This window comes from Leopardus geoffroyi, chromosome C1 (genome assembly GCF_018350155.1).
Source record: "Leopardus geoffroyi isolate Oge1 chromosome C1, O.geoffroyi_Oge1_pat1.0, whole genome shotgun sequence".
Taxonomy (NCBI): domain Eukaryota; kingdom Metazoa; phylum Chordata; class Mammalia; order Carnivora; family Felidae; genus Leopardus; species Leopardus geoffroyi.
This window is the reverse complement of record NC_059328.1, coordinates 40,040,884-40,061,267: the sequence shown is the minus strand read 5'-3', so window position 1 is coordinate 40,061,267 and position 20,384 is coordinate 40,040,884. Positions and strand designations below refer to the sequence as shown.

At 41.0% G+C, this 20,384-nt stretch overlaps 1 protein-coding gene and 1 pseudogene across 7 annotated transcripts in view; both read right to left on the bottom strand.

The window, feature by feature from the left end:
• The window catches only part of ELAVL4 (ELAV like RNA binding protein 4), a 148,351-nt gene that overhangs the window by 33,345 nt on the left and 94,622 nt on the right, over positions 1 to 20,384 (bottom strand). For all 7 annotated transcript variants that reach the window (XM_045477313.1, XM_045477310.1, XM_045477308.1 and 4 more), the window contains exon 2: positions 19,268 to 19,508. In XM_045477313.1, coding sequence (XP_045333269.1) covers positions 19,268 to 19,508 — 241 coding nt within the window. The remainder of the gene's footprint in view (positions 1 to 19,267; positions 19,509 to 20,384) is intronic.
• On the bottom strand, positions 1,149 to 1,578 carry LOC123597860 (annotated as a pseudogene).

The following is a 20,384-nucleotide window of genomic DNA, read 5'->3' as shown; positions in this document are numbered from 1 at the left end:
ATAGAATGGTCAAGTGAGGCCTCGCTGCTAAGGTGACATGAGAGCAGAGACCTGAGGGAAAGGAGGCAGCCAGTCCCTTCTCTCTGAGGGCAGGGCATCCCAAACAGAAGAAATCTTTTTTTTTAAAGGTTTATTTATTTATTTTGAGAGAGAAAGACAGAGAAAGAGAGGGAGTAAGCAAGAGGGGCAGAGAGAGGGAGACAAAGAATCCCAAGCAGGCTCTGTACTGTCAGCACAGAGCCTGATGTGGGGCCTAATCCCACAAACCATAACATGCTCCTGAGGCAGGAGCATGCCTGGAATGTCAGAGCAATGACACAAGTGAACGTGAGGGTAGCCCCCCACTGCACTTGCTAAGTGACTAAACAGAGGAAAGGGGCACCCCTGGTTTCTTCAAACTGACTCTATAATGCTGCGGAATAAGATATATATGAAAACCATGCCAGCCCACTCCCCTCAGCCCTGCAGATCAGGGGAACGATCTCATTGACATATCCTTTCAAAACCATCTGTTAATGTATCCCTGTTCCTCACTAGGTGGGGAGCAACTTGGGGCCAAGATGCTATTTTATTCATCTCTGTATCCCCAGGACTTACCAAAGGATCCATAACATTGTTGGATAGTCAGTAAATACCTGTTGGGTGAACAGATGAATATGATCTATTCACATACATACTTACATCCTCTTAACCCACTCAATTTCCCATATACCAAACAGAAAGGGACCAGGAAGAGCTGCAAACTTTTTTACCAGGGCCTTACCCATGTCCAGAAGAATCAGTACCATGAGACACATCTGAAAGACCTGTAGTCTTTAGTCTGAAGGAGAGAAGACTCTAGAGGTGCTCAGAGCCAATTCTAATATTTGAAAGGCTGTCATGGGAAAGCAGGGGTAGGCTTGTCATAAGGGAGAGAATAAAGATCTGGGAGAAGAAAGTTAGGGAGCAGATTTCTGCCTTGATAAAAGGAAGAACTTTCTAATAATGATTGATGAGAGTGTGGCTGCCTTGTGAGGTGGTAAGGGTGCCATGACTAGAAGTATGCAGAGACCAATGTTTGTTATCAGGGAAGGGGCAGCAGTCAGCAAGACGGACTGATCCCTTGTAACGCTAAGATGAAAGGTTCTACATTGTATTTTATTTATTAATTTGAGGAACAAGAGCTAAGTTTTTTATTGTTCATTTCTTGCGTTTCCAGTATTCCTTGGTGACATCCATGGCCTGAGGCTCTTTGCCACAGTCCTGAACCACCACAAAACTGCAACCAACCACTTCATGGGATTTTCCTTCTCTGTCAGTTTTACAGAGGCCTACCCATCCCCCTAGTTTCTTGTTGTCATCAACCTTAATTTGGTTGATTTGGTGTTCAGCACAAAGGGCCTCTGCCAGCTTGACATACATAGGTTCATTCAGTTGGACGCAAGCACACAAAGATGGGCTTGGTGCTTGCTTGTCTAAGGCTTTGGCAGCTTCGTGAATTCCATGTGCTAGGTCATCGTGGAATGAGTCTTTCAACACTTTTTGTAAAGCAGTATTAATGTCCATTATACCTCCAGCTACAATGCCTTCCCTGGCCATGGTGGTGGCCAAAATCTCGAGTGTACCCTGGCCATTTGGAGTCAAATCTTGAGTGTACCCTAGCCTCCCCCTCTGCGCTACTGGGCGGCAGCAGGGAAAGAGCTAAATCGTATTTATTTTAGACCCAACACTCCCAACGTGTTTCAGTTTATCCTGATTTCTAACTGAGGAAATAAAAAGGATAGAGAATAATTACTAAGCACCTACAAGCAAAACATGTTACATATATCATTATTTAAATCTTCACAACTTCTGAAGCAGACATTTTTTTATGTAAGTACTATTTTTTTTATTTAAATTCAAGTTAGCTTAAAAAAATTTTTGTTAAGTTTGAGAGAGAGTGTGATTGGTGGGGGGTGGGTGCAGAGAGAGGGAGAGAGAGAATCCTAAGTAGGCCCTGCGCTGTTAATGCAGAGCCCTATATGAGGCTCAAATCCATGAACCCATGAGATCATGACCTGAGCCAAAACCAAGAGTTGGTCCCTAAACCGACTGAGCCACCCAAGTGCCCCAAGTTAGTTTTTTTTAAATGTTTATTTATCTTTGAGAGAGAGAGAGAGAGAGAGAGAGAGACTCTGACAGGGCGCTAGTGGGGGAGGGGCAGAGAGAGAAGGGGACAGAGGATCTGAGAGTAGGGGAGGGGCAGACAGAAGGGGGGAACAGAGGATCTGAAGCAGTCTCTGTGCTGACAGCAGCGAGCCCAACGTGGGGCTTAAACTCACCAACTGTGAGATCATGACCTGAGCTAAAGTTAGAGGCTTAACCAACTGAGCCGCCCAGGTGCCCCTTAAATTCAAGTTAGTTAACGTATAGTGTAGTACTGGTTTCAGGAGTAGAGTCCAGTGATTCATCACTTTGAGGCAGGCATTTCTATCCCCGTTTTACAGTAGGGGAATCTGAGGCCCAGGAAGTAGATGTAACATATCCAAGGTTATTTGGCTGCAGAATAGTAGCCAGGCTCCTCTGATTCCAGAGCCTGTGCATTTTTTTTTTGCTGTGCCCTGGTTTCTTGAATATGTGCTCATTTGTATGCTAAACACCTGCTGGACATGGCACAGTGTGTCTGAGACTTTGACAGAGCCTGAGTTTTCTAGTACTATCTCTAAGTCCTCATTCTTCTCATTTAATTTCAATATATACCACCCAAGTATCCCATTCCCACTTTCTAACGTGGTTGTGCCTGCCAAACTGGATCTAGTATATCACAGAATGACAGTCTTGGAAAGGACTTTAGTATCAATCATCTTCAAGTCTGTTCTCCAGATTCTGAAACTGAGGACTGAGGAAGAAGCAAGGAGTTCATGGTCTACTAGAAAGTCAGACCTATGAATAATAATGATAGTAGAGTATGGTTCAGTGTTATGACAGTAGGAGAGAGGGATTTCTGAGACTAATTCAAAAAGATTGATAGGAGACAGCCACACAATAGACGGAGAAGGGCATTCCAGCAGGAGGAGGAAGCATGAGCATCTATCCCTTGAGGAGACAGACCTGCCATTCGGTTCACAGCCACTACTTCCAGGAGGCCGCTGATTGTTGGTATCAACCTGAAATGTCAATACTGTTTCCAAGTTGAATCTGGGCTCAGATGTATATGTGACATCTCCCCATACCTCTGGCACAGATTCAAGAATCATTTAGGCATCCGAAATTCTGAGTGTGTCTGCTCTCTGCCAACAACAAACACTATTGAAAAAGACAGGACCTGGTCTCCCTTATTTCAAATTCTTTTTTTTTTTTTTTTTTTTTTTTTTTTTAAATTTTTTTTTTTTCAACGTTTATTTATTTTTGGGACAGAGAGAGACAGAGCATGAACGGGGGAGGGGCAGAGAGAGAGGGAGACACAGAATCAGAAACAGGCTCCAGGCTCTGAGCCATCAGCCCAGAGCCCGACGCGGGGCTCGAACTCACGGACCGCGAGATCGTGACCTGGCTGAAGTCGGACGCTTAACCGACTGCGCCACCCAGGCGCCCCTCAAATTCTTGAAGTATTTACAATTACATTGAACCAGTACTAGGTTATTTCCAGAGGCTACATTCTGGCTTCCTAAGTAGACGTAGTTTCCTTAGAAACTGAGAACTCATCATGTAGCATCAAGATGGCAATGAGCAAAACACTTGTCCCACAGTAGGCATTCAATATGAGCTTGCTGAACTAAATGTATTTCCTAATGGACCCTAAATCCCTTAAGGGCAGGGACATGGATCTTATTAATCTTGGTATGACCAATGTCTGGCACATAGTAGGCTTCCAATAAATCTATGTTGAATCAACGAATGAGTGAATGAACTCAATAAGTGAATGAACTCAATGAATAAATAGGAACAAAAATAGTTATTTTTTGAGTGCTTACCATGTGCCAGTTATTGTACTGAGTGCTTTATTTTTTTCTAGCTTTACTGAGATATAGTCAACAAATATGACTGTAAGATATTTAAAGTGCACATCATGATGATATGATACAATTTGATATGATGTGCAATGATAAAACACATTTATTTATTTACTTATTCATATTTTTGGTGAGAACATTTAAGTTCTAGCTGAGTACGTTATTTCTCTCATCTCATATGCTCCCTGAAACAATCCTACAAGGTAGGCATTATCACTGCCATTTACAATCAAGAAGACTGATGTCCAGAGATCTCAGATCCCAAGACCCAAGTCCATCTGGCTCCAAAGTCCAAACAGGCTTTTAACAGAGTTTCCTGATTTCAGAGGCAGTATCACCCAAACTGTTCAAGTAAATGTGAAACAAAGCCTGTATTACTGGGGTAAGGTTCATGGAAATGCAGAGTATACAAAATAATTTCCAGCAGTCCCCAGAGCAGGAAGGACTGGTTACAAAACTACAATATTCCACAAAGAAAGCCAACCGACAAATTCCCAAAGGAGGTTTTTTTTTTTTTTAACCTCTTTTGGTTTGTCCTATAAAATAAGTTGCTCCAATGACAGATCTTCAAATATGTATTTCAATAATATACCTCAACAAATGACAAAATGAAACTAACCTGAACCCTATTTTTCTTCCGTCTGTTCAGGGAAGGAAGGCGATTCATGAGATAAAAAGCTAGTATCAAGTACTTAGTTTAAAAAAAAAAAGCTGAAAGAGAAAAAATAGGTAATGTACGAGGGATAATAGAAACCTCAGCAACAACCACCTCACCCTTCAGCATTTATCACACAAAAACAAGTGTTCAGACTGATGACCCTGGGGCAATGAAAGATTCTTAATCGAAACAACACTCAATTAAATTATGTTCAGAATATTCTTACAGACAGGAAAGAATAGTCAAACATTTAAACATATTTTTAACAAGGGTTGAAACAAAAAGAGGAGGATTTTGGCAAACTCCCAGCTAGTCAGAGAAATGAACCAGAATTCTTAATTCTTGGTTGGCTTACTCTCACATACAACAAAAGGTCTGGATGTCAGACAGACAAGACTTTCCACCCAGAATGGATGCAAAACCAACAGGTGATTCCAGAAATGCAGCTGATGTTAAACGATGGTCTAACAACAACAAAGGAGGAAGGGGTAGAAAAAGTCATCAGGTTAGTAGTAATTGTATACACTGTAATTAGCCTTTGGGCAAAATGAGATTCTGTGGGTGAAATGTCTGTGGGTGAAAGGAAGTGCTGTGTGTAACACTAAGACAACGGCTTCCAAAACTCCCATCAGACACTGTGGAGAAGGCGTGTGTGGAGGCTTCGATATCATATTGGGATTTAGATTAAATGAGATAACTTATGTGAGAGGGCCTGGCACAAGGTAGATGCTTTATAAATATTAACTGAGTATAAATCTATTAAAACTGTCTTTATCCAAAGTAAAAGAAAATTCATGGCTCTCGATGAAGGAGGTGAGAAAAATAACTTGTCTGTGCAGAGCTGGAGAAGGACTTTGTCGGAGAATCTTTGTCAGTGTGTCATTTCTGAAATCAGGGCTTGGGGATCTCTGGCCTTGGATTCACCACTAACAGCGGTGTGAAATGCAGAGATGAGTACCCCATCCCTATCATCAAGGAGTTCACAGATAGTGAAGTACCAGACAGGAATCTCATGATCATGTTAGGATCTGACAAATGCTAGAATAGATATTTCCCAGATCCATGAAAAAAAAAAAAAAAAAAAAAAAAAAGAAACAAGAATCAAAGCACATTTTCCCTTTTCATCACCAGTCAGCTTGCAGATAAGAAATAAGACAAAATCAAGAAATAAAAACCCAAGAACAAAAGGACTCATGCAGAAATGGGTCTGTAGTGTAAGAAGCAAGGAGGGAAGCCATCTTCTTTGATTTTTTTTTTTTTAAAGCTAAGGGTTTCTTGGGGAATGGCTATTCTGTGCAAGTGTGACCAGCATCATTACACTGAGTCAAGTACCTGGGAGAGGTGAAAATGAAGGAATGCCCAGGAATGTGTGTGAGAATTGCAAAACATAAATACCTTCTATGGCTCACCTCTTTTGGGCAATGGAAAATGAAATGTTACCCTGACAATCAGAAAACCAAAGGAACTCATGATTTAAATCATGCCCAGAACATGCTTAGTACTCAGTAATTTTTAACAAAAATGCCTAATGTTTGATGGGGCTGTGTTGGTGCAGAAGGGATGGATCCATCTGGCACCATATTCGGTTTCTCCTGAGAGCCTTTAAGACTTTCCTAGGACACCAAGGCCTCTGCTTACCCACTCATGTGTAGTAGAGAACCCCACCTCTTTCTTAACAGAAAACAGGAGGTCATCAGGTAGGAACTATCCCAAACTGCCTCCTTCCCTTCTACTACAAACTTATCCCTAATAGAGCTCCTCCTGGCTTAGAATGACAGTCCATAAAATGCTGGAGGAAAAAAAAGTTCCTAGGGCAATGTTATGTATTATACCATTCCTTTTAAGATTTGTAACACGCCATTAGCACAGACTCAAAGAAGCAGTGATTAAAAAAAAACAACCCTTTTTAATTTGGTTCACTTCAGTTTCCCAAACTCATTTGGTCACAGAACCTCTTTTAAAAAAACATATAACCTATTAAACACCTTTGGGAAAGACTTTTAGATGAGATTCCCAAATGAGCACTACTCTTTGAAACAGGACAGAATACTGCCTCAGGATATAATTACCCTAGCCTGGGGGTGTGGGCCCCAGCTCTGAGCTATAGTTCCTGAGATACCAGAGGGGCCCACAGGAAAAAGGAAATGAAGCCAGAGAACAGTTCTAAGGTCTCTTTTTACTGTAACAGTCTATGATTCTGTTTCTCAGAGGACATCACATAGACTTGCTCTGGGATAATCTAGACACAGGACAGAGATGCATAGTGGGGAGGGGGTCAGACGTCTGAAGACATATTTTCATCTTGTACAAATCTGGGTCTAGCTCACTATGTATCAGCATACAATAGCTCAAGGAGTTTCACTCAGAGAACCAAAGACCCAAGGGAGAAACAAAACATAATTGTGTGTGGCTGTATGGACACCAAAGCAGAAGTACACATGTAGAGGTGCACAGATACAGCCATACACTTGCACATTATCTATACTTAACTAACTAGGCACAATACCCTGGGAGCCACTTTAGTATTGCAGATAAAAACAGAGTCAAACAGGAGTGCCTGGGTGGCTCAGTCGGTTGAGGTCTGACTCCTGATTTCCGCTCGGGTCATGATCCTTGGGTTGTGGGATTGAGCCCCATGTCGGGCTCCACGCTGGATGTGGCCCCTGCTTGGGACGCTCTCTCTCTCTCTCTCTCTCTCTCTTTCTTTCTCCCTCTACCCCTTTCCCCTGCTCACGCGCTCTCTCTCTAAAGTAAATTTTTAAAAAATAAAGTTAAACAAACATGGGTTCAATTTTGTTCTGACACTTAGAAGTTGTGTGACCTTGAACAAGTTAGTTAACTTTTCTGAGCCAGTTTCCTTACCTGTAAAATAGGGCTAATAATACCTACACCTCACAGAACTGCTGTAAGAATTATATACTATTCACCAGATGCTGTTCTGCGTGTTTTATATGTTGATGCTCACAATAATCCTATCAATATCCCTATGTTACAAATGAGAAAACCGAGGCACAGAGAGGGGAAAAACTTGCCTGTTACACAGCTAGTAACTAATGAGGCTGGGATGCTAACACAAGCAGTCTATGTCTTAATCACAAAGCTATCCTGCCTAGCACAGTTCCAGATTATAGTAGGTCTATGATATTCCCCGGGAAGACACAGACACACATACACAAATATACAAATACCCTACACCTCCTCTTCCTCTCTCGGATTTAAAATGTGCTGTTTTTGTCATTAGTTTGTTACACGGGCAGTTCAAGTGGGCAGCATGCAGACACCAGCTTCCCAAACACAAGGATCCTACGTGGCTCTTCAAGGAACAGAAGAACAATTCAACATTATAAATGATGACTCACGACCACTATTTTCACAAACAGCCTGCTAATTAAACTTTCTTATGAACCTTGCTAACCAATTTTTCCAATGCATGGAGGAAAAATCATTCATTATAGACCGGAATCCGAAATCTAATATTAACAGCACAAGTAGGATCTGTGGCATTGTAATTTGATCAGCTTGAGCATTAATAACAGTTAGACACTGATGTCTGAGGCAGTTAATCAGCTTTTGTTGAGATGTACATAGATAACTGAACAAAACATCTGGAAGACAGACGAGAAAGTAAAACTAGCTTATCACAAGGGGTTTAGTATTTGCTTTATCCTTACAAATCCCCTCCTCACAATGTTCTATCTTCTAGGTGACCACAGTAATATCCTGAATTGGTATAGCACTTTAACGACTTACCAACACATTAGTAGCTCATCTCCCGTCAACACACAGTAAGGTGGAAAGTACCAGTGTCGTTTTCCCCATTTTATGTACAACAATCTGAGGCACAGAACAGTTTGATCCACTGAAAGTCCCATAGCTATAATGAGAACTTGGTGGAACCTTCCATTTTATCATGTTGCCACTCATAGAGGTGGCCTGGTTTTAAAAACAATCTCAGAAATCATCCTGGCATTTTCAAATACTGAACTGAAGGCTTTCATTTACAATCTTCCAGAACCACTAAAACTGCTATTCATTATTACCGTAGCTATTTCTGAGGTTTACTGGAATACATCCTACACAGCCACATTCAAGATTCAGGATGAAACAGCAAGAATGCGAGGAACCTTCTCTGTGAAAGTCTCTTGTTCCAACTGGCAGCAGCATGTGGTCAGACAGACATGGGTACACAGACAGCTCGGTCAGTCACTTCAAACAACGTGAGCTTTGGTTTCCTCATCTAAAGAATGGGGCTGCTATTACCTCTTGGGGTTGTGGTCAGGATTAAATGAGATAACAAATATAAAGCAACTGGCATCCAGCAGTTCTTAATAAATGTAAGGTCCCATTCCACTCTCCTGCCTTCTCATATGGCATTTCCTATTTCCTATTTGGAATTATATAACTGAGGACTGAACCAAGAACAAATAGATACCTACTTTTTCTTTCCTCTGTCTTTATCCATCTATTGGCCCAGGGGTAGGACACTTGGTGAGAAGAGGGAAGCAGTCAAGAGACAGAAGGGGCCCCTCCCATTTACAGGCTGCTTTAGTTTACAAGTGCCTCCACAAGTGTCAGCTGTTTGAATTCCAAGTCCCATGTAAAGAAGGTAGGGTAAGGATCTATCTTTGTATTGTATGTCAAGAAAATGGGAGGTCCACAAGGAAAAAGTGACTTATGCAAGGCCAGGGACATACTTATTATGTGTGTGTGTGTGAGGGGCTGGGGAGTAGTGCAAGATTTCACTGATATCTGTCTCACTTCTGGTTAGAGTTCACTGCACTGTGTCTGGTATTTCTGAGAAGGAAGCATTCGGTATGTGTGTGTATGTTGGGGAGGATGGAGCACTCTGGGGTAGTGCTGTATTTCTTTTGTACTTAGAGAGTGGTCCGTCTCATTGAAAAAGCTCCACTTACTGGCAAGGGGCACTGGGGAAGAGAAAAGGTGGCTGAGAACTAGTTCCAGTTTCCAGGGTCAGGGCCAGAAGGTGAGAGTAACATTTGATTTTCCTGTTTGCTGTCCAGCTCAGAGTCCTGGGCAATGCAGAACCTGCCAGAACTCATTGCAGGGACCCTTACCAGGAAGCTGGTAGCAGAGTACTGAAGTGCCTGTGTGCCCAGCCTCAGGGTTTGAGGGGAGAGGGGAAGACTGAAGAGACCTGGAGACCAGTTAATACCTCAGTTCATGGCAGCAGGCAAGGAAGCTCACTTCAGACAGAACACTTCCTTTGGCACATTGTTTACAAAAACAATGAAAACAGGGACTCTAGTCAGGCAGCCTCTCTCTGTCACTGACTTCCTTGGCCAGAAAAAAACATGTCAATCAATCCAACATGGGCTCAAGCAAGAAAGATGAAGGAAGAAAAACTCTATGTATGTGATTTCAGGCTTCATATCCCATCCTGTATTATAGCTGGCAAGTGTCTCCACAGAAGTCTGTGGGCTAATGTGAGTGTTGGGGGGAAGGTGGGGGCGGGCTGGGATCCTGCTTACCACTTGAGAATGGGATCAAGGTTGTCACCATCCGTTTTTCCTTCATGTAAAGAAAACTTAGGCTAGGTGGTTGGTTACTTCTCAGACAAGTCACCTAGCCACATGTAATTTAATTTTCCTTCTGGTTCTCCTTTTACCATTCATTCTATGCCTATTTTGCTCTACCTTGCTTTTTAAAAAACCCATAGCTATTTTAATTCTAGCTCTGTTTCATATTATCTTACAAAGCCAATTCAAATCCTCTTTTAATCAAATGGCACGTGAGTACATAAAAAGGGAAAAAGAGGAGGCAGGACAGGCAGCAAGCAAAGAAAAGAAAAAAAAGAAGAAAGAGCAAAGAAAACAAGAAGCCAAGTGCTCTTGACTCAAGTCTTCTTTGGGGGGCACTGGCCTCAATATGTTGGCTATTTTGATAGGGTCAGAGGAAGTACTGAATGTCAAAGCCTTTGAAAACAGACACAAAGGGAAATTTGGGGGATTATTAAGTATACGCTTTATGCTCATACCACCAATAAAATGATTAAATCTGAGTCAAGATGTTTGTGGTGAGAAATTCCATTATCAGCCATAGGAATTAGAGTAATTACCCGAACTATCTGTATCCACTTAATGGTAATGGGACCTCACATATCACCAGACATCCAACTACAAAACAAGGGCCAAACAGAAAACCAAATTTGTAAGTCAGCAAGAAACTGAAGTCGGTGCAAGGAGAGTCACTGAGAGAACTTGTGCCTGACCTCAGCAAGATAAACAATGATCCTCAAATCACAGACGCCATGGGGAGTCTGCAAATTGTCCACCTCCTTCTGTGTTAGGTTGGGTTATTTATTAGGAAAGTAGAAAAAAACACAGACTTTGGAGTCTGACAAACTTGGGTTCAAATCTTAGCCCTACCGCTTATTAGCTATGACCTTGGATAAATTACTTAACCTTTCTGAGCTTCAGTTATTTCATCAACACAAAGGGGCCACTAATAACACTTTCCCACGGAATAGTCCTGACTGTTCCATTCACTATCCCTTGAAGATGTCTCTGAAGCCTTGCTCAACTGCTTCCCTCTTCATGGACTAGTCTCCCACAACCTGCTCTCTACCAAGATCAAGGCTCATTTGACACTTGTTCTGAGAACCCCAGCCTACTGTCGTCTTTCTCTCTTTTGAACACCCATAGCTGATGTGTTCATATTCATTTAGCACAGCCAGAGTGACAAGGTAACAGATCACAGACTTTGCAGTCAGACAGATCTAACCCCACTCTCCAGCTAACTGTTCTAAGTCTTGGCTTCCTTATCTATAAAATGGGGATAATACCACTGATCATACATAACTGACATAAAGCTTCAATGAGATAATATATATAATACGTAGCTGACACATAGCAGGCATTCCATCAAAACTCCGTCCTTCTGTGATGCGTCCTTCTGTGCTAATGAAACTACTAGCCAGGGTCAGGAAGGGTCAGTTTGGACCTTGGTGAAAAACAAAACAAACACCCCCTACCCTCACCCCCACTACCATCACACACAAAACAGTAAAGGTGGACAGACATGCGTTCCAGCCCCTTCCAGACCTGCAGGCTGCCGTAGGACCCCATACTTTGTCCTGGCTTCCCCCATCACTGCCCTTTTGGCAGCAACGTGTGGGCACGAACTATGTCTTATCCTCTCTGGCTTCTTCACAGACCCTGATACAGAATTTAAGAGAAGAGAAGGAAAGGGAATAACATTTATTTGGTCTGAGAGAGCAGACACTAAATAAATACTGTTGGTTGAATGAAAATGTTTTACAAATGTAAAAGCCTTATCCAAATATATGGTCTCTATCTGAATTTTATCTTCTCTCCAAACTAGAAATATCTTCTCCCATCAAAGCTCAATTTGGGGACTGTAGAAAAAATAAAAAGGCAACTTAAAGATCTTTAGTTCTTACAAGGAATGAAGACAGATACAGAGTTCATCAGTTAAGAGCAGTAAGGGAGATGTGGAATGGGGCTGTTGTGGGGTGGGGGAGGCAGACTGAAAAGAGAAATCACCCTGCCACACCTCCCAGAAGACAAGAAAAAAAATGAATTTCCCATTAACACATTTCAGAAAGCACTTTCCTCCTACCCTGAAGCTGATGAATTACATTTTTAGATAATGTGTGGAAATTTCAGTTTGACATTACCTTCCTGCTTAGTTCCTAGTCTCAATCAACCAGGTCATTCTACAGAGAAGGGGGAGGGAGTGAGGGAAGGAGTGTGTGTGGGGGTGTGTGTGTATGTACTGGGGGAAGGAGGGGAGGCTGGGTGAACAGGGAATTGGTCCTATGAACCAAACAGTCAGCTAAAGCACAGAAATAGAAAATCCTTAAAATACCCAGGCCTGATTCACATCCCAGGTAAAAATCCTTTGAGACATTTCTCTTGGGACATGAGAATACTTTCCTACGGTTATCTGAGTTTGGAAGCGGGGCAGAACCATCTAATATGGAAGGGAAGATGAAGGGGAAGATAGCCAGGGGGCAAAAGGAAACCATACCTGCTCTATAATCCTGACTCCTGCCACCCTGGGAAAAGAATTATATCCAAAGGAGCAGAATGTACCTGTGTAAGTTCTAATCCTCACTGATCCATTCAGTTGCCAACCCATCCTAATTAGAAAGTATGGGAGGTCTCTGCCCCATGGGTGTGTAAGAGGCACAATAATTACATGGTTTACTGTTTGCACTTAACATTCTGACATCTTTCAGTTCCCCTTAATAAGGGAGACCCCTATTCTTCCATTTTGTAACCCTACTAGGCTGCCAAATCTTCCCCATAACTGAATATTTTCCATTCACCCCCAACAATAATCACTTTCCCTCCCCAAGTCCACAAGTCAAAATTCTTTCGTTCTTCTTTGTGGAATACAAGTAAGATGACTGCAGGGGGATGAGAAATAAAATGACAGATGCAAATCTGCCTGATTTTCCTTTGAATTCAAGAAACACGTTGCACTGTACCAAACACATTTTCAAAGTCAGCAGCAAAATGTGCTGATAAATGCTACTATTTCCTGTACCCTTCTCATCACTAGCCCTCTGATGTGCATGTAGAAAAGTTCATTTAGCTAATCAATATCTTGGGATTTTCTTGGATTATACATAATTGAGACTGGGTTTTAACTATGCTTACATTTAAGGCAGCATCCATTTTAATACAGTGCTTGCAAAATCAAGAAAAAGAAAACACAGTGAAGAGTATTTTGTGAAGAGACAAAACCTGAAGTTAAAAAACCACTCTGTTCTTCCTTGTTCAGGTAACTGGTGACCTGCTTAATTAAAAAACCACTGGTCCTTATTGTTATTTTTTTAATGTGTAGTATGCTCTTTTCCAAAACAAAAGATTTTGAACTCTAATTGTGTTTTCCCTGAACTGAAAGTTTTCATTCCCTGGGTAATATAAGCTGAGTTCATTTGTTAAGGGGAGAAGTCAGTTGAGTATTTTTAGAGAAACTGCCAAAGATAAACTATAAATTGGACAACTCACAATTAGTCAGACAGTCCTGGGTTCAAGTCCCAGCTCCTCCACTTGGAAGCCAAGACACCTTGGGCTAATTACTCAGTTGTTCCTAAGTCCAAGTTTCTTCATCTATAAAATAACTATCTTGAGGATTACATGAAATTCCATCAATTCATCTCAGCACAATGCTTAGCACATAGTGCACAATAAACACTGGCTATTATTGTGAGTCTCCAAGAAATCCCAATTTACTATTTAAATGAGCTACTCTATTTAAAGCATTGAATACCATGCCCAAAACACACAGAAGGCACACAGAAACATACAAAAACTTCTGCTATTATATTTATTTGGCTGGGTGTTGTAAGAAAGTATGCCAATAAACTCACCTTAGGGCTGAATTCACATTTTAGGAATGAATTAAAAGCACTTTAATATTTTAGGATTTTTCAGGGCCTTTTATTGTTTATAAAGTTATCTCAGAAGTAAAACTCACTCAAATTTCCATAGTGCCCTAGAAGTACAGTTTCTTGAAAGTATATGAGGTAACATAAAGCAGTCCACAGCCCTCACTGTCCTTTCTCTTTTTAACCCAAGAGACCATACTCCATGCAATGCCTCCTGACCTTAGAGGGCCCTAACAATCCCCCCACCCCCGCTGCTGTACCCACATGTCACCTACTGAGAGGGACACACAGGATTAATAGCATTTTCACAAATCTGAGAAAGAATAGAAGTTACCCAGTGGCACGAAATCAAAACTGAGTTGGTTCCTTTAACTGGAGATGTGATTCCAGATACAAAGGTGGTGGCAAAGCATTCATCCTGATGTCCACAGCAGTGAAGGGTCTTTTTTTGCCTTGTTCTGCCTTTTCCACTGAATAACAATAATTAAGCCAAAGCCAAGTGTTATAAAGAAAAAAATGAAAAAAAATGGGCTACAGGTGAGGTTTAGGAAATGCTGTCTTTGTCAGGGTGCACTTCTAACCAGCTTCGTTTTTTGGTATGCTTAACTTCATCTGGTGATGCTGCTTCATAATAGACTACTGTGTCCTAAGAGGCATACTCTAGCTCTACTTCCTGTGTCCAAAACACAAAGGAATAAAAAAGGCTTTTGTTCTTAGACTGGAATTTTAGCTCTATACCTTTGCTTTTCTTCCCTCTACCTAAATCCTAACCTCATCTTTCAAACCTCTCCCAGCAGCTCCAGCTAACAAAAACCTCACCCTTTCTCAACCATCTATAGTCCTTACAGTCTGTTCCATGCCCTGGACACTCTATATATTCAGCTTTATAACAGATAATGTTCAGTTTGGACCACTCCGTCCTCAAAACCCTCCCTTCAGAGCTCTTACCTGCCTGAACTGGGATTTAAAAAAAACAAAAAAACAAACTACACTGTATGGGCACATGAAGAGTAATATCAAGTAAATATTCTTTTTGATCGCTAGAATGCAAAAAATCACACGAGCTAGACAAGTAGATCAAAACTGTTTGTTTTACATGGATTCATTTCTGGCGATTTTTCTTTGTTACTTTTTTTCTCCTTTCTGTCTTCCTTTTGGAGAGCAGTGATAACGAGGTGGACAACTATTAAAATGTAATTTAGCATCCCAGTTCTGCTGGCTTTAAGACATACCCTGAGCCATCTAACTGCATCCTGCCTAAGCCATGTTTCCTCCCCTAAAATACTGAGCATCTCTAATGCAGTCTCAAAGCTTGAAAAAACAAAAGGGCAACAAAATTAAAAATGAGAAACTAATTCAATTCTTTGCAGTTCACGGGAATAATATAATTTCTACCAGGAGTTTGATGTTTTTTTGCCTGAGTTTTGAGGTTGCACAAAAGCTCGTGGGCCACACACCATGTCCCTTTCTCTCCAGCAGCAGAGTCTGCAGATGGATGAAAGAGAAAAATGAAGAACATGGCTTCCTGTGCCATCACGTGTCCACGGCTGCACACAAAAGCAAGTTGGGAGACATGTTTTCTCTCTCTGGTACCTAGATTATCCTGATAAGTGTCCTTTTAAAATTGGAAAAAGAAAATCTAATATCACTGAGAAGATAAGTAACAGAGATGTCCAAAAGCACTATAACAGAATCTTAAACCTGGCACTTTCAGTAAATTTGGTTCTACTCTGAAGGCTGAGTTGTATCCCCAGAGGATGATAAATATTGTTATCTTTGCCTCCTGTTATACACAGGAGTCTAGTTTAAAGCCATGGTGCATTAGGTAGAATCTCCAGAGGGTGGCCAGCAACTACTGCTCAGAAGATCAAAATGTTTCATTGGGTTATGGGGCCAGGGTTAGGCGGGGATCTTTGCTTAACACAGGCAGGGGCATCCTGCACATACTTCCCCATAAAATCATGCTTTTGGAATCTGGGGGTGAACCCCAGCTCCACCACCTGGCGATAATTGTTTTGCAGGGGGAAATTACTTGACCTCACAAGGTTTCAGTGTCCTCATCTAAGAAAATGGATGTTATTCTCAGGGTTAAATCAAATAAGGTATGTCTAGTGCTTAGCAAGTGCCTAGCATAAAGTATCTGATAAATGATAGCAATTATGTCCTCAGCACCAAACACTTAAGCCCATGCCCAAATTTCCTCTATGTGTTTTCAAACGGAGAATTCATTCACAACCCACAGTCAGGAGCCAACCCAGCCTACCTACAATGCTTTCAACAACAAGTCTCACTCTCTTTCTCTTCCTCTGAGTGTCTCTCTTTCTCTTTTTTTTTTTTTTAATTTTTTTTTTTTTTACGTTTTATTTATTTTTGAGACAGGGAGAGACAGAGCATGAGCAGGGGAGGGTCAGAGAGAGGGAGACACAGAATCCGAAACAGACTCCAGGCTCCAAGCTGTCAGCACAGAGCCCGATACGGGGCTCGAACTCACATGAGATCATGACCTGAGCTGAAGTCGGCCGCTTAACCGACTGAGCCACCCAGGCGCCCCTCTCCTTCTCTTAATTTGATAAACTGACCCCTTCTAAGGGAATCCATTCGCTTAGGGAGTGGTTTGGGCTGGAAAATCTTAATCTTGAATTCTTATCTCTTCGCCACTTCCCACCCCCCAATCCTCCCACTAGATATTTAAACTCCTTGTAAACTTCACAGGATCGAGATGTATTGAGATCTGTAGGAGGTGTTGGAGGAAAAGGGGGGACTGGGATGTTAAAAATCAGGGCAACAAAAATACTTATGATGTCATTTACCCTGACTTCTGAACCACCGGCAGCAGCCTTTCAACTTGCCTGATGTTCCACCTCGCCTCTCCCAGCCTGTGTTATCACCTCCCACCAAATGTAGGCCTCAGAGGGTCTTCCATTAGAGCGATTCTCACTCCCTCCCCAACTCCCCACAGCCCTCTCTCCCTCCTTCTCTGACTTTTAGTGTAGTCAATTAAACCTGAACAACTGGTGGATGGAGGAAATATGCTGCATCTATGAAATGGTACAGCAGGGACCAGTTTCACTGTTAATTTAAAATGCTAGAATTAATTAGGTAGTGTAAATGAAGAATTTAATAAGCACTCTTTACAACCACAAGTTCTACTTTTATTAAACACTGCTACCAAATGAGGGCAAATATCTCTGTTCTCTTATATATTTCCTTGCCTCATTCCCAGAAGTTCCCTGCAAATAAAAAAAAATTTTTTTGCCTGAAATTTAAAAAGTGCATAATTATAAATTTATGCCTGAATTATATTTCTGCTTTCAACCCATAAGCTTCTTCTTTAAGCTCAGATGCTACTGTCTCTGCTTGTGCTGGAGAGGGTGCTAAACAAACCAAAGTTGACAATTTTGGTTTTGTATACCAAATTAAAGGCTGTCTTCGAAGCTGTCACTCCTATTCAAATCTACTCGGTGAACTACCAAATTAGCATTCTTTCAGTAAAGGAATCTGCTTGTTTAAACATGTGTCTTTAGAAAACAAGGAACAACACCATGAATCAGTACTTTTAAAAAATCTCACTACAGTTCTAAGGGAAATCTTTTGAAAAGGTGATTAATAATATTCACTAATATAGCTGGCAGAGTCCCTATTTAGAAGGTAAGGCTACACCAAAAATACATTTTCTATACAGGAGTGGGAGGAAGAATCATATGCTTAACTGGTTTTAATTCTGTGTGAATTATCATCCTATTATATAAAGATTATTCAGGAATCTAAACATTGGCTGTCTGAGAGGACAGGCAATTCTGTTAAAGGATGGATGATACGGTGTTCTCAGATAAGATCATCAAAGCTCCGGTCCTATTTGGAGACCTTGATAAAATTTCTCTGTTCAGCCACTTTCCTTGTAACATACTACATGCCTCTGTAATAACAACATCTCCCATTTACTAAGAGACCACTATACAATAGGCGTTACACTATCCAGTCTCTCACTTAATTCTCAAAATAAGCCCTTTGAGATAAATATTATTTTCCAATTTTATAGATGAGGAAATTAATTTTGGAGGGTTATGTGACTTTTATTTTCAACAGTTATTTTAGTTTTATGATCTTGCAAGGTACTTAATTTATATAGGAGACAAATTTACAAGTGAATTAGAAGAATTGGAGAACACATACAGCTATGTGCACACGTATACACTGGATTCTCAGACTTAAAACCAAGATGATGTATCTTCCTATTTTAATGACAGACTTTCCTTTTTCTTAATAGGCCAGTTGCTTGTCAATTAAACTGTCCAGAGAAAAGGAAACAAAAGTCAACACTCAAAAATGACAAATGCTCAGGTGGGCGTAATGATTTTAGGAATGGAGCATCAGAGATGAGCAGCTGCACTCTGTCATGATGTAGCCAGTAGATTTCTAAGAAAATATTCTCACTTCCAAAAAGATTACAGGGACACTTCACTCCAAAGAATTACAGTATCAGTGTCTGGCAAACATTAGGTCTTCAGCAAATGGCTGTTGATTAGAAAAACATCGGAAGCTAAAATGTTCAAGTATTGAAATTGTAAGGGTATTGTGTTACTATTAAGTAAAAAGTCTCCGATTTCTCAAAGAGTATCCTCAAAACAAAACAAAACAAACAAAATACCTCAAATACAGATCTTCATTAAGCTTCTCCCTCCTACTGCAGAGTAGTTTTATTCCAGAATAATCTGCTATCCTTACAGCCTATTTCTCCCAGAGACAATGGGCAGTTGTGATCTCCATCCACAATGGCTCCCCCGCCCCATTAAAACACTGTCTCAGACACTGGACACACACAAGCCAAATGCTTGAGAGGAAAGGAATAGATAAAAACTAGCATGGAGTACAGGGAGGGTGGAGGGCAGAACTGAGAACTATAGAACAAAGGGAAAGGGTGGCTGATTGAGAATAAAAGGGGATCAAACCAAAGGGTTATTTCACAGAAAGTAAAGCTTGAGGAAGCTCCAAAATCTCATCTGCTTCCAAGTCCTACCAATCTGCAGAATGGTTTTATGTAGTGTACACACTTGCAGGAGCTTACAACTGTGTTCCCACGCCATCCCTGAAGGCAGGATACACGATGCAGACACTCAGATGCATTAACCATTCACCGTGTGTGTGTGTGTGTGTGTGTGTGTGTGTGTGTGTGTGTGTGGGCATTCCTGCTAAGGTCTGCACATTCAATGGAACAGATAGCTGCTGATCCTAAGCTTAGAATATTGAAGAAGACCATACCTGTAATTTTGTCTCTCACGAGTTTGCAGGATTCTATTTCACCAATGCTCCCAAAGAGACTCCTGAATTCCTCCTGGGTCATGTTCTGGGGTAAATAGTTGACTATGAGGTTGGTTTTGCTGTCATCTGTGGCTGCCCCTGTCTGCATGGGAGAAGGACAGTTTCTATTGTTGCTGGAGGGTCCATTGCTTGTATTGGATGTCGGGCCATTTGACACCTGTGGCTCCATGGTGCTAATTATCTAAATAAAAATAAAAATAATAAAAATAAACCTCCTGAAATCTCAAAGACACAAAGTCTCTTTCAAGATTTTATTTTATTTTATTTTGTACTTTGAAAAGAAAGGGAACAAGATAAAGCAAGATGGAGCAAAAGAGACTGGGTTGTGAACACATCCAATTTAGAAGCATGTTTTTAACCAAAATGTTAAACTCCCTTTGCTATTTTTAGGCCAGCCCATAGATTTTGAACACAGACTAGAATGCAATGGGAACGCTCCCATTATTTTGTTAATGAAAAGCTAATTCCTGTTTTCATTACACAATCACTCTCAGAAATGTATACTTAAGCCACACCAAATTATAATTAAAATGTAAAGTAATAATCATGATTAAAATTATAGTTCCATTAAAGCTGAAAAACTAAATATAGAGGTCTATGCTCACAAGATCAAACACAGTACCTGTTTATTAACTATCTTATAAAGTAAAATGACATTAAATTAAGTGGGGGCCGTTCCATATCGGAAGGGTTTGGATTGTCACTGATGTTTAAGCACTGATCAAACTTCAGATTTCATCAACACACACCAAGGAGCTGCTAAGTCATCTGATGATTCTTCTCCCTAGCCACTCCATTACTGTTTCTTCTGGACCTCTAATAAAATAAAGAACATAAAGGAAAAGGTCTCTCTGGGTCTCCACCTTAGGTCCAGCACAGCCTGAGGCTATCCTCTCACACTTTATTCAAAAAGGACTTTCTGTGGATTTAAATACTTAATTAAACAAAAATTTCCACAAATGTGTGAACTGTTCCAGGCAGCATGTATGGGAAAAAAGACAAATAAATCTTAGTCTCTAGCCTCAAGGAGATTACAGTCTATGGAGGACACAGACCA